Source organism: Oncorhynchus keta, unplaced genomic scaffold (assembly GCF_023373465.1).
Source record: "Oncorhynchus keta strain PuntledgeMale-10-30-2019 unplaced genomic scaffold, Oket_V2 Un_scaffold_14384_pilon_pilon, whole genome shotgun sequence".
In the NCBI taxonomy this organism is placed as follows: Eukaryota; Metazoa; Chordata; class Actinopteri; order Salmoniformes; family Salmonidae; genus Oncorhynchus; species Oncorhynchus keta.
This window is the reverse complement of record NW_026290787.1, coordinates 1,943,380-1,956,896: the sequence shown is the minus strand read 5'-3', so window position 1 is coordinate 1,956,896 and position 13,517 is coordinate 1,943,380. Positions and strand designations below refer to the sequence as shown.

Sequence of the window (13,517 nt, the reverse complement as noted above, 5' to 3'; positions counted from 1 at the left end):
AACCCTTTTGCAATTGTGTTAGCACAGCTGAAAACTGTTGTTCTGATTAAAGAAGCAATAAAACTGGCCTTCTTTAGACTAGTTGAGTATCTGGAGCATCAGCATTTGTGGGTTCAATTACAGGCTCAAAATGGCCAGAAACAAAGAACTTTCTTCTGAAACTCGTCAGTCTATTCTTGTTCTGAGAAATGAAGGCTATTCCATGCGAGAAATTGCCAAGAAACTGAAGATCTCGTACAAAGCTGTGTACCATTTCCTTCACAGAACAGTGCAAAATGGCTCTAACCAGAATAGAGGGAGTGGGAGGCCCCGGTGCACAACTGAGCAAGCGGACAAGTACATTAGAGTGTCTAGTTTGAGAAACAGATGCCTCACAAATCCTCAACTAGCAGCTTCATTAAATAGTACCCGCAAAACACCAGTCTCAATGTCAACAGTGAAGAGGTGACTCCGGGATGCTGGCCTTCTAGGCATATTCTCGGTGAACAACGTAAAACACCAAATAATGCATGCACAGCAGAATCTGTGTATTTATTTAACTAGGCTATTCAGTTAAAAACAAATCTTACTTACAATGACGGCCTACACTGGCCAAACGCGGATGACGCTGGACCAATTATGCTGCGCCCTATGGGACTCCCAATCACAGCCAGTTGTGATACAATACCGTCTGGATTTGAACCAGGGTGTCTGTAGTGACGTATCAAGCACTGAGATGCAGTGCCTTAGACCGCTGTGCCACCCAGGAGCCCAATTAGGCAGATACCTTCGAACTATCAAAATCCAGAAAAGAGCTGTTAAATTCTACAACCACCTAAAAGGAAGTGATTCCCAAACCTTCCATAACAAAGCCATCACCTACAGAGAACTGAACCTGGAGAAGAGTCCCCCCCCTAAGCAAGCTGGTCCTGGGGCTCTGTTCAAGAACACAAACAGACGTCACAGAGCCACAGGACAGCAACACAATTAGACCCAACCAAATCATGAGAAAACAAAAAGATAATTACTTGACACATTGGAAGAATATACAAAACAACTGAGCAAACTAGAAGGTATTTGGCCCTAAACAGAGAGTACACAGTGGCAGAATACCTGACCACTGTGACTGACCCAAAATTAAGGAATTTTTGCATATGTACAGACTCTTTGAGCATAGCCTTGCTATTGAGAAAGGATGCCGAAGGCAGATCTGGCTCTCAAGAGAGGACAGGCTATGTGCACATTGCCCACAAAATGGGGTGGAAACTGAGCTGCACTTCCTAACCTCCTGCCAAATGTATGACCATATTAGACACATATTTCCCTCAGATGAAATACCACAGTATACCATCACAGCAGCAAGATTTGTGACCTGTCGCCACAAGAAAAGGGAGAGAGAGACACAGAGAGAGGGAATGAGAGAGAGAGAGAGAGAGAGAGAGAGAGAGAGAGAGAGAGAAAGAGAGAGAGAGAGAGAGAGAGAGAGAGAGAGAGACACAGAGAGAGGGAATGAGAGAGAGAGAGAGAGAGAGAAAGAGACAGAGACACAGAGAGAGGGAATGAGAGAAAGAGAGAGAGAGAGACAGAGACACAGAGAGAGAGAATGAGAGAGAGAGAGAGAGAGAGAGAGAGAGAGAGAGAGAGAGAGAGTCATAGAGAGAGAGAGACATAGAGAGAGAATGAGAGAGACACAGAGAGAGAGAGAAATGGATCCTGTGGTCGAGGAATGTATTGTGGTGGAATATGAAAAAGGTCAACAGTTCAGTATATGAACCTACTGTAAGGCCACTAAGGGCTCTAAGGCCAACACAACACAACACAACATACAGTACAACCACAACACCTGTACATTTGATGACAAAAGATGTGCTTCTTACCAAAATGTCTCCCTTTAGGAGCAGGCCAGGTTCAATGGTGATGCAGATACTGGTGTGACTGTCCCCTTGTACGTTACTGTGGAAATAATTCAGATGAAAACCATTACAAACACTTTAAAACAGTTTTGGGTGTTTTTCTTATAGTGGTTCAGGTATGACTGAAGTAAGAAGAGCTTGTTCCAAATCAGGGAGGGGGGTCATTTCCGTGTGGTGTTGTTTTGGTCGTGAGGACCCTGGATGGAGAAGGTGGGTCAGTGAGGTGGGGGTTACGGTATCCCTCCCTGTACACATTGAACCCTAGAGCTGTGTCACTGACAATCTATCTGCCTGCCTGCCCCACCAGTACACTGACACACATACTGACTCTCTCTCTCTCTCCCCACTCTCTCTCTTTCTCTCTGCTCCTCTCTCTCTGTTTCTCCCTCCCCCTCTCTCTCTCTCTCTCCCCCACTCTCTCTCTCTCTTTCTCTCTGCTCCTCTCTCTCTCTGTTTCTCCCTCCCTCCCTCCCCTCTCTCTCTCTCTCTCTCTCTCTCTCTCTCTCTCTCTCTCTCTCTCTCCCCCCCTCTCTCTCTCTTCTCTCTCTCTCCTCTCTCTCTGTTTCTCCCTCCCTCCCTCCCCTCTCTCTCTCTCTCTCTCTCTCTCTCTCTCTCTCTCTCTCTCTCTCTCTCTCTATCTTTCTCTCTCTCTCCCCACTCCCTCTCTTTCTCTCTGCTCCTCTCTCTCTGTTTCTTCCTCCCTCTCTCTCTCTCTCTCTCTCTCCTTCTCTCTCTCTGTTCCTTTCTTTCTCTCACCCCTCTCTCTCTTTCTCTCTGCTCCTCTCGCTCTGTTTCCTCCTCCCCCTCTCTCTCTATCACACACACACACAAACAGATTCAGAGTATCAAGGGCTAATCTCTTAACAAGGGGTGACAGGCTTGAAAGTACTCTGGACTGAGAGGGAGAGAAAGAAAGAGGGATAGAGTGACAGAATCTGAGAGGAGAGAAAACAAGCCCCCTGAAAGACAAATCAACCCCGAATGCAACAGATAAAAACTAAAGAAACATACTATATCCCTGAGGTGTAGACTGGCTGCATCGCCTGGTAAATCTTCAGGAAAGGACGACAGCCTGCGAGGGAAAGAAAGAAGAAAAAGTATTCCAAAATGAAACAATTATTTATACTCATTGAATGAAAGTCTGTCCCATTGAAGAAAAAATTCAGATTTTTAAAAAAATGAATCATTAATAATCTCTAATAATGAAATAAAGGCTCTCCTGTTGCAGACTCACCTCCTTTGGACTCGAAGTTGGGGATGCCGTGCATGATGACATGGTGCAGGAACAGAGGCTTGTTGTTAATCTTGATGTGGCCAGAGAGCAGACCACTGAAGTAACGCACATACCTACACACATCCACACAGACACAGCGTGAAACAGAGGGACAACCCTTCAATGTCATGCACCATGAGTCTGGCAAGCAAGACGAGCAAGCACGCCCCATCTATTATCAAAGCCTGGTTGTGCCAGGCAGGGGTATGTTGTGTTGTGTTGGTGAGCTCTGTCTGCCAGGCAGGGGCATGTTGTGTTGTGTTGGTGAGCTCTGTCTGCCAGGCAGGGGCATGTTGTGTTGTGTTGGTGAGCTCTGTCTGCCAGGCAGGGGTATGTAGTGTTGTGTTGGTGAGCTCTGTCTGCCAGGCAGGGGCATGTTGTGTTGTGTTGGTGAGCTCTGTCTGCCAGGCAGGGGCATGTAGTGTTGTGTTGGTGAGCTCTGTCTGCCAGGCAGGGGCATGTTGTGTTGTGTTGGTGAGCTCTGCCTGCCAGGCAGGGGCATGTTGTGTTGTGTTGGTGAGCTCTGCCTGCCAGGCAGGGGCATGTTGTGTTGTGTTGGTGAGCTCTGCCTGCCAGGCAGGGGCATGTTGTGTTGTGTTGGTGAGCTCTGCCTGCCAGGCAGGGGCATGTTGTGTTGTGTTGGTGAGCTCTGTCTGCCAGGCAGGGAATGTTGTGTTGGTGAGCTCTGCCTGCCAGGCAGGGGTATGTTGTGTTGGTGAGCTCTGCCTGCCAGGCAGGGGTATGTTGTGTTGGTGAGCTCTGCCTGCCAGGCAGGGGTATGTTGTGTTGGTGAGCTCTGCCTGCCAGGCAGGGGCATGTTGTGTTGTGTTGGTGAGCTCTGCCTGCCAGGCAGGGGCATGTTGTGTTGTGTTGGTGAGCTCTGCCTGCCAGGCAGGGGTATGTTGTGTTGTGTTGGTGAGCTCTGTCTGCCAGGCAGCCTGTTAATGATACTAATGATGATCATGCAGAGTGTGACTTCTGTTCCAGAGGTCGGCCCATCTCCCCACCACCCCTTTGCTCCCCCCGCGCTCCGCTGGCAGCCGCCAGATGGTCCGGTCTCCCAAATGAAATTAGGTCGGAACAGGAAGCAATCACAGAGCAGCTGGGTTGTGTAAGGAGCTCCCTGTGTAACAGCGGGGTCACGCCGGAAAACACGGCCACACAGATTCTGACATATTACAGTTACTACTGTACAGAGATATATATATATATAATGTTGGGCTGCCACAGAGATCAAGTCTGGACAACCATCCGCCATTTTGGCTCAGAACATTCCACTCAAGGATCTAACCTATATTCTAATCTAGAGTGGAATTTCCTCACAAGAATGTTGATGATGATTTGATAGTGATACCTCTCAGAACAGAAGTGTGTTTCTCTATGTGGTGCGTTTCTACGGCAGCGTAGCAGTGCTGAGATCCACCCCCCCTCCCGATGTTAATGTCACACATGCCAGACCATAATAAGTTCAGACTGCGGGGTACTGGCTGGGGGATAATTATATCTGAGTAAGGAAACAGCAGCTGGTCAGAGGCCTGGTGCTGCTACTGCTGCTGTTGCCTGCTGGATACACCTGGGGTTCCCTTATCTGCCACAAACTATGGATCCCGGATCAGTTTGTATTTACTCAGTAATGACCTATGGCTAGGACTGGGTTAGTGAGATCTGACCCTAAATCAGTTCTAAGCGCCACTAAGAGTTCCCTTACAAAGCCACCTGTTCAGCTTGCCAGATCACTGAGGAGGGGAGGAAGGAACGATGGATAGTAGTGTCAGAATGAACTCTGAAAACCATTTGACCTTTCAGCTCTCAGTGGAATCCTGGAGAATGCAAAAAGCTGCTAGGCTTTCCAAAAAACATTATTCCTCAATTATGTCAATTAGCTTCATTGGGAGGATTAAGGGAACAAAAAGACAGAGGCATTTCCTGTTTGGGACGCACTGGGAGCGAGGGACTGAGGAGAAGGGGATAGCCTTTGAAACAGTGAGAGTTACACCAGGTCATCCATTGACTGGATTCCACTCTGAGAAGTCATGCCCATCCCTTTACCCTTGTTGACTTCTTCAATGAACAGAATGAAGGATACACATTCTAAGAATGGAATCCAGCCGGTTGCGCTCACCAAGGGATCAAACTCATCCAGCCTATAGGAAGTTGTAGAGTGCAAAAACAAGAAGTGAGCTAGTAAGTGGTAACTGACCTTCTCTGGGACGGTTGACCCACAGGAAGTGCTTTGTCTTCGTAGAAGCGCCTCATAGCGAACCTGTCCAGTGCCTGGTCAGCACTGAAGACCACAGGAGAGACAAAGGTAATGATCAGCTCTTCTTCACTGAACACATACCATATACTATACAATAAGTTTGCCCTGAAATGACCCTGAAAAGTGTCCTTAAGTTGTCTTCTCCCTTAAAAAACATCCTTAATTGACCGTGTCCCTTAAGAAGTGTCCTTAATCTACAGCTTTTCATCTTTTGCCATCCCCACAATGCTACATTATTCCAGTATTATTATCTGATCAATGTACAGATGTAGGATCTTAATTTGATCACCCTGTTGCAGGAAAACTTTCCTGAAGTGTATTTGAGGTTAAAAAGTATTCTGAAGTTCAAAAATGTCCATGAATTATAATCCACATAATAATTCACATGTCCTGTTGCTGCAGGATTATTTTCCTGCTGTAGCAAACTGGCTCAAATAAAGATCCTACATCTGTAACATGTAACGTTTGTTTACTGTTTACTCTTCTAGAATGCCAATGACTCTCAAGCATTAACCAAGATAGTTCTATCTCGGGTATCAAAGAAACAAGTGTGATTTGACCTTTCTTATCTTTACAGGATATGACATATGTAAATGTTCCTGTTTATTGACCAAAAATACACCAGAGCCTGAACAGAATGTTTTGGCATAACAACCACATCAGTGTTTAATTTGAAGCCCGATCCCGATTCCCTTTGGCCTATCTATCTGTTACAGATCTACGTGCTTGTCCTGACATCATCCCATGGTTTTGTCTATGACTTGACCGACATCTCAAGGGGTGAAGCCATTGAAATCAGGGGTGAATTCTAATGGAAGTCGGTCAATTCAGGAATTTAAAATCCCAAAATGGAAAAAGCTTTTGACATATATTGCTTCTGTCACGCCTTGGTCATAGTATTTTGTGTTTTCCTTAATTATTTGTTCAGGCCAGGGTGTGACATGGGTTTATTGTGTTGTCTTATTGGGTTTTTTGTAGGCATTGGGATTGTGGTTTATTAGGGGTGTGTCTAGCATAGGCTTGGCTGCCTGAGGCGGTTCTCAATCAGAGTCAGGTGATTCTCGTTGTCTCTGATTGGGAACCATATTTAGGTAGCCGGGGTTTCACTGTGTATTTTGTGGGTGATTGTTCCTGTCTCTGTGTAGTTTCACCAGATAGGCTCGGTCACTTTGGTTTTTCTTTTTACTTGTTTTGGAAGAAGAGAACGAGCGCCATTCTCCTTGCGGAGATGGTGCTAAATACATCAACACGGTCGGTCCCTGGGATTGGGCTGGCCAACACGATTCGGTTTGCTTGGAAGGAAAAGGAGTTGGAGCCTTTAGGACGGGAATCTTTTGGAAGGATAATATTGATGGGGATTCTAAAGCTGACGGTGAAGGACGTGTTTTGTTTCCAAGGCAACTCGTTGGAGGGAGCATACGACGTGGCACTATATACAGAGGAAAAACACGATGATATCCTGAGAAGGGCAAGAGCAGTGGGAGGTGAGAGGCCGATGTGCCACTACGAAATAACAAGCCTGGCGAAGAATAACTTTAGGGTTGTAACTGTCAACATTTACAACCCTTACGTTAAGGATGAAGAGGTGAGGGCTTTTCTGGGGAGATACATGGATAACGTCTCCTCAGCAAGGCACCTCAAAGACTCCCTTGGGTTTTGGAATGGGAGGAGAGGCTTCCAGGCCCTCCTCAGAGAGGACCCAAAGGGACATGGTGGCTACCTCCATCCTCCTGCTATGTTCTCCCTAGGGGCTGACAGGGGGACGTTGTTTTATGCACGTCAGCCCCCATTTTGCAGTACAAGAAAATGCAGATTTTGTGCATCTGAGGATCACGAGGCGAGGGATTGTGACAAGCCTAAGACGTGCCATGGGTGTGGCTCGTCAGCACACCTGTGGCGGGGGTGCCCGGCCCGTCAGAGGTCATATGCGTCTGCGGCTGGGGGGAGCAGGAGCGGGGATGGGGGAAGAAGAGGAGGGGAAGGAAGCACGCCTCATGACCAGAGTACAAGTCCAGAGGGGAAGGCCACAAGGAAGGAGGAGGAGCAAGAAGCGGCGGATGGAAGAGAGAAGGAAACAGGAAGGCACGGGAGTAGGAGAACCAGGAAAAGCGGCGGAAGAAGGCAAGAACCGAGTGGAGGAGCATGAGAGAGAAGAAAGCGAGGGAGGAGTGGTGGAGAAGGAGACGGTGGAAGAGCAAGTGGACTGGGGGGAAAGTGCCCTGGTGGAAGAGATGAGGGGTATGGTGGAGGAGCTGGCGGGGGGGAGGGTGGTATCTCTCCACTGCCGCCATCACCAAAGAAGAGAATGAAGAGGAGGGTGCGATTGGCCGACAGTGAGAGGGAGGGGATGGCCAAGAGAGTGATGGGGGTGGGAGAAACCTCTGGGTTGCTGCTGGTTTCCCCAGGCCCTTCTGTTGGGTGGGGACACACCTAACAAGACTCAGGACTGGGTACAGGAGGAGGTGGGGAGTTTTTTGTTTGGGGACTCAGCCTCTCCGATTTTTTTCCAAACCAGCTGCAACACTGGGGAGGGGGAGGATTGTGGGGGTAGACCCAGGGTGCAGGGCACCCCGGAGCCAAACACTATTCCTGCATCCTGGGATGGTGTGATGGAGGAAGAGGGGAGGATGTCGGGAGTACGGATGGTGTTCTCACCGGTAGATATGGAGCAGGGGAGCATCGGGTGAGTCTCCTGTTTTTTGTTTTTTTTTCTGTCTGGGTTTAGAATTTGAGTGTATTATTATGTTTTAATTTTTTCATGGAGTCTAATTTTACTTTTGTTAGTTTAAATGTAAGGGGTTTAAGGGATGTTGTTAAGAGGAGTGCGGTTTTTAGTTATTTAGAGGGTGTGGGGTTTGATTTTTGTTTTTTACAGGAGTTTCACCTGAGGGATGGAGGGAATGTTAGTAGGTTTAAGAGGGAGTGGGATGTTGGGGGGGTGCACTCATCGGGGGTAGGGATTTTGTGTGGGCACAGGGAGGTAAAAGTGGAGGATTCTTTTGTGGTAATGCAGGGGGGGGTTATAGGGGTGGATGTCACGATAAGGGATTGTACATTTAGATTAGTGGTGGTGTATGGGCCACAGGTGGTGGCAGACAGGAGGGAGATGGTGGACTGTCTGACGCCCCTGTGTGTCACAAATAGGAAATTAGTGATAGAGGGGGTTTTAATACAGATTTAGGAAGAGGGGGGGATAGCAGTGCGGGCGCCATTGCCAGGCTAATGGCTTGCCATGGTCTGGTAGATGGTGGTCTGCACACTACTCCGAAAATGGACGGTCCTACATGGCGCAACTCCAGGGGGGTTGAGCGGAGGCTCGATTATATTTTTGTACCCAGGTCTTTGGGTAAGTTGTCTGGGCGGCTGTTGCCTGTTTTCTTTTCGGATCACGACGGGGTGCTCCTGCAGGTGGGGTCGCCAGTCTGCCTCTTTGGTAGGGGGTACTGGAAGCTAGATCGGGATGTGCTGTAGGAGCAGGCTTTTGTTGACGGGTTTTATGGTTTCTTTTGGAGGCTTGAGGGCCTCCGGTCCATGTGCGAGGGGGTGTTAGAGTGGTGGGAATTAGTTAAGGTATTAGGGTATTGCAAGAGGAAAAAAAGGGAGGAGAGGAGGGAGGTGGATCGTATCCAAAGGTTAATTGAACTCGAATACGAGGCAGGCAACCTCGGCGGGTCGTTTGACTGGGAGAGATCCGCAACCCTAAAGGCGCAGCGCAGGGAGTTGCAGGAGCGGAAGGCTCAAGCTTTCCTGGAGCGTGAGCATAGTGGCTTTCTAGAACATAATGAGACTTGTTCTGCTATGTTCTTTAAGTTGGTTAGGGCAAGACAGAGTAGGAAGGTAATGCATGGTGTTAGGGAAGAAAATGGTAGTACAGTTAGAGAACCAGAGGATATGGTCAGGGTGACAACTGATCATTTCCAAGGTTTGTTTAAGGAAAGGGGAATAGATGTAGAGCAGGGAAATGTGTTTTTAGAACACTTGTCCAGGCGGTTGCCGGAGGACATTAGAGAAGTGATGGAGGCCCAGATCTCACTAGAAGAGGTTGAGAGCGCTCTTAGGAGGATGGGAAAAGGGAAGGTGCCTGGGATGGATGGGCTGCCGGCTGAGTTTTATCTCAGGTTTTGGGGTATACTTGGACCAGTGGTCCTCGAAGTCTTGAAGGCCATCCTTGAGACGGGGGTCCCGGGGGGATCAATGGCTGTTGGTGTGCTGTCACTTTTATATAAGAAGGGGGAAGTAACAGACCTTGGCAACTGGCGGCCATTGACCATGCTGTGTGTAGATTACAAGCTACTTGCAAAGGTTTTAGCAGACCGGTTGCGCACAGCCCTTCCCTACGTCGTTCATGAGGATCAGACGTGTGGGGTAGGGGGCCGCTCTATTAGATGGAACCTAGAGTTAATCAGGGACTCCATCGCTTGGGTTGAAGATAGAGGACTGCCTTTTATGGTAGCAGCGCTAGATCAGGTGAAAGCCTTCGATCGCGTGAATAGATCCTTTTTATTCAGAGTGTTAGGTCGATTACAATTTGGGGAGAAGTTTATAGGATGGATTCGTACATTATATGTCGGAGCGGGGTGCCGAGTTAGTGTAAATAGTCACTTGGGTGACGTTTTTGACCTCTCGTCTGGGGTCAGGCAGGGGTGCCCACTCTCGGCTCTCCTCTTCGTTCTGTACATGGAGCCTCTGGAGGCTGCCATTAGGGCAGACACAGGGGTGGAAGGTTTGCTGATCCCTGGAAGTGGTGGGCTGCGTGTTAAGATGACGCAGTATGCCAACGACACTTCCTTGCTGTTGTGCAAGGACTCGTGCCTGACAAGGTCCCTTGCCATCTTTGGGGATTTCACCCGAGCGTCGGGAGCAGTTCTGAACCATGCAAAGTCTTCCGTCAAGTTTTTCGGAAGATGGCGCGGTAGAACGGATGTGCCTGGGGGGTTATCTCTCTGTGAGGGAGCCCTGAGGATTCTCGGGGTCCATTTTGAGACCTCCGGCTCAGCGACGCTAAACTGTAACATGCGTATCGCAGTGGTACAGAGGAATCTAGCAATGTGGAAAGCTAGGTATTTGTCTTTTATGGGCAAAGTCCTGGTCCTAAAGGTGGATGTGTTGCCGTCTCTTTTGTATTTGGCATACATCTACCCACTGCCGGCTTGTCTGAGGAGGCCTCTAGTGAGGCTTGTGTTTCAGTTTATGTGGAGTGGCAGGTGCGAGTGGGTCGCCAGGGCACGCATGATCTGTCCCATCGGGGAGGGAGGTAGGGGGTACCACATTTCCCCCTCAAGCTGGACACAATTTTTGTTTTTTTCTTGTTAACGGAGCTTGCTCAGCCAGTGATACACCCGTCCGGTTACCTCCTGCGGGTGTTTTTCTCGTATCAGGCGAGAAGCATGGGAGGGAGTGCAGGTGCGGGGTCTGGACAACAGGCTCAAGGACCTGAATTGGTTGAGCCTTCATAAGTGTTTGCCGGTACGTTCCATCTTGTACCGGTATAGTTTGGTGCAATCCCCCACCTGTCCAAGATCCTCTTGTGGCAGGGAGGAGACTGTGCGCCATGTCTTTTGGGACTGTGTCTTTGCCGGAGTAGTATGGGCTAGGGCACGGGTGTTGTTAGGTTTGGTAAAGGGGGATTTTGTATTGACGTGGGCCAGGTTAGAGAGGGGTGTAGGGAGAGCGAGAGGGACGGATAGGGACAGGTTTCTGCTCTGGCTTCTCATGAGTCTCTTTAAACGGGGGCTGTGGGAAGCAAGGCAGAACATGGTGAAGACAGGGAGAGATTGGGGGTGGAAGGGATAGTGAGGAGGGTGGAAGGAGATTTGAGGGGAGGATGAAGAGGGGGAGAGGAAGTGGGGGCAGCATGCTGCTCGGGAGAGGTGGAAGGGGGGTTTAGGGCTGGGTGTCATTTAGATTTGTAAGAGGATAGATTAGGGACGGGGAGATAGGGAAAGGTATTTTGTAGGGTGACGGGGAGGGAAGATGCTCCCCTGAGGTTTTGTTTGGGGTTTATGTTTAGTTTAATTCGTTTAATTATATGAGTATGTATGTAAATTATGAGTTGTAAAGAATGAATGGTACTGAAGATAATAAAAAAATATATATATATATATTTTTTTTTTAAACAGGCTGTATAGGTTTTCACGTTCCGTTTGTTGTTTTTGTATATTTATTAAGTTATTTCATGTATCGCGATGATTCATTAAAGAACATGAGTAACAACCACGCTGCATTTTGGTCCGACTCTCTTTCGACAAACGAACACCGTTACAGCTTCTCCTTTTTAGCTTATTGAGAAGTCAATTAAAATAGTTGGCCTTTTTTGAATTACTGAATTAAAATGTCAGTTTACTTTCTGAATTGACTGCCTTCGATTCAATTTGACCCCAACACTGATAGACATCTAAAATGACATGTATAGAATGGACAAATGTCTGTTTGTATTCATATGGAAATATCTGGGAGCTTTAAGGATGTACGGAACTTCAAGCAGGGTGGTGATATGGAATGAATACATTGTTCCATGTTGACTAATAACAAACAGGGTACATGAGGTCAGTTTGTCTGCAGTCAGAAGTCTCTGGTACCTGGCTGATATGTTGACTAATAACAAACAGGGTACATGAGGTCAGTTTGTCTGCAGTCAGAAGTCTCTGGTACCTGGCTGATATGTTGACTAATAACAAACAGGGTACATGAGGTCAGTTTGTCTGCAGTCAGAAGTCTCTGGTACCTGGCTGATATGTTGACTAATAACAAACAGGGTACATGAGGTCAGTTTGTCTGCAGTCAGAAGTCTCTGGTACCTGGCTGATATGTTGACTAATAACAAACAGGGTACATGAGGTCAGTTTGTCTGCAGTCAGAAGTCTCTGGTACCTGGCTGATATGTTGACTAATAACAAACAGGGTACATGAGGTCAGTTTGTCTGCAGTCAGAAGTCTCTGGTACCTGGCTGATATGTTGACTAATAACAAACAGGGTACATGAGGTCAGTTTGTCTGCAGTCAGAAGTCTCTGGTACCTGGCTGATATGTTGACTAATAACAAACAGGGTACATGAGGTCAGTTTGTCTGCAGTCAGAAGTCTCTGGTACCTGGCTGATATGTTGACTAATAACAAACAGGGTACATGAGGTCAGTTTGTCTGCAGTCAGAAGTCTCTGGTACCTGGCTGATATGTTGACTAATAACAAACAGGGTACATGAGGTCAGTTTGTCTGCAGTCAGAAGTCTCTGGTACCTGGCTGATATGTTGACTAATAACAAACAGGGTACATGAGGTCAGTTTGTCTGCAGTCAGAAGTCTCTGGTACCTGGCTGATATGTTGACTAATAACAAACAGGGTACATGAGGTCAGTTTGTCTGCAGTCAGAAGTCTCTGGTACCTGGCTGATATGTTGACTAATAACAAACAGGGTACATGAGGTCAGTTTGTCTGCAGTCAGAAGTCTCTGGTACCTGGCTGATATGTTGACTAATAACAAACAGGGTACATGAGGTCAGTTTGTCTGCAGTCAGAAGTCTCTGGTACCTGGCTGATATGTTGACTAATAACAAACAGGGTACATGAGGTCAGTTTGTCTGCAGTCAGAAGTCTCTGGTACCTGGCTGATATGTTGACTAATAACAAACAGGGTACATGAGGTCAGTTTGTCTGCAGTCAGAAGTCTCTGGTACCTGGCTGATATGTTGACTAATAACAAACAGGGTACATGAGGTCAGTTTGTCTGCAGTCAGAAGTCTCTGGTACCTGGCTGATATGTTGACTAATAACAAACAGGGTACATGAGGTCAGTTTGTCTGCAGTCAGAAGTCTCTGGTACCTGGCTGATATGTTGACTAATAACAAACAGGGTACATGAGGTCAGTTTGTCTGCAGTCAGAAGTCTCTGGTACCTGGCTGATATGTTGACTAATAACAAACAGGGTACATGAGGTCAGTTTGTCTACAGTCAGAAGTCTCTGGTACCTGGCTGATATGTTGACTAATAACAAACAGGGTACATGAGGTCAGTTTGTCTGCAGTCAGAAGTCTCTGGTACCTGGCTGATATGTTGACTAATAACAAACAGGGTACATGAGGTCAGTTTGTCTGC

The 13,517-nt window shown here is 47.6% G+C and overlaps 1 protein-coding gene across 1 annotated transcript in view; it reads right to left on the bottom strand.

Annotated features, from left to right (window-relative positions):
• The window catches only part of LOC118375881 (tensin-like), a 337,660-nt gene that overhangs the window by 45,855 nt on the left and 278,288 nt on the right, over positions 1–13,517 (bottom strand). Inside the window, exons 13-16 of the mRNA XM_052513966.1 lie at positions 5,366–5,449; positions 3,127–3,239; positions 2,904–2,964; positions 1,857–1,932 (exon numbers count right to left, since the gene is read on the bottom strand). Coding sequence (XP_052369926.1) covers positions 1,857–1,932; positions 2,904–2,964; positions 3,127–3,239; positions 5,366–5,449 — 334 coding nt within the window. The remainder of the gene's footprint in view (positions 1–1,856; positions 1,933–2,903; positions 2,965–3,126; positions 3,240–5,365; positions 5,450–13,517) is intronic.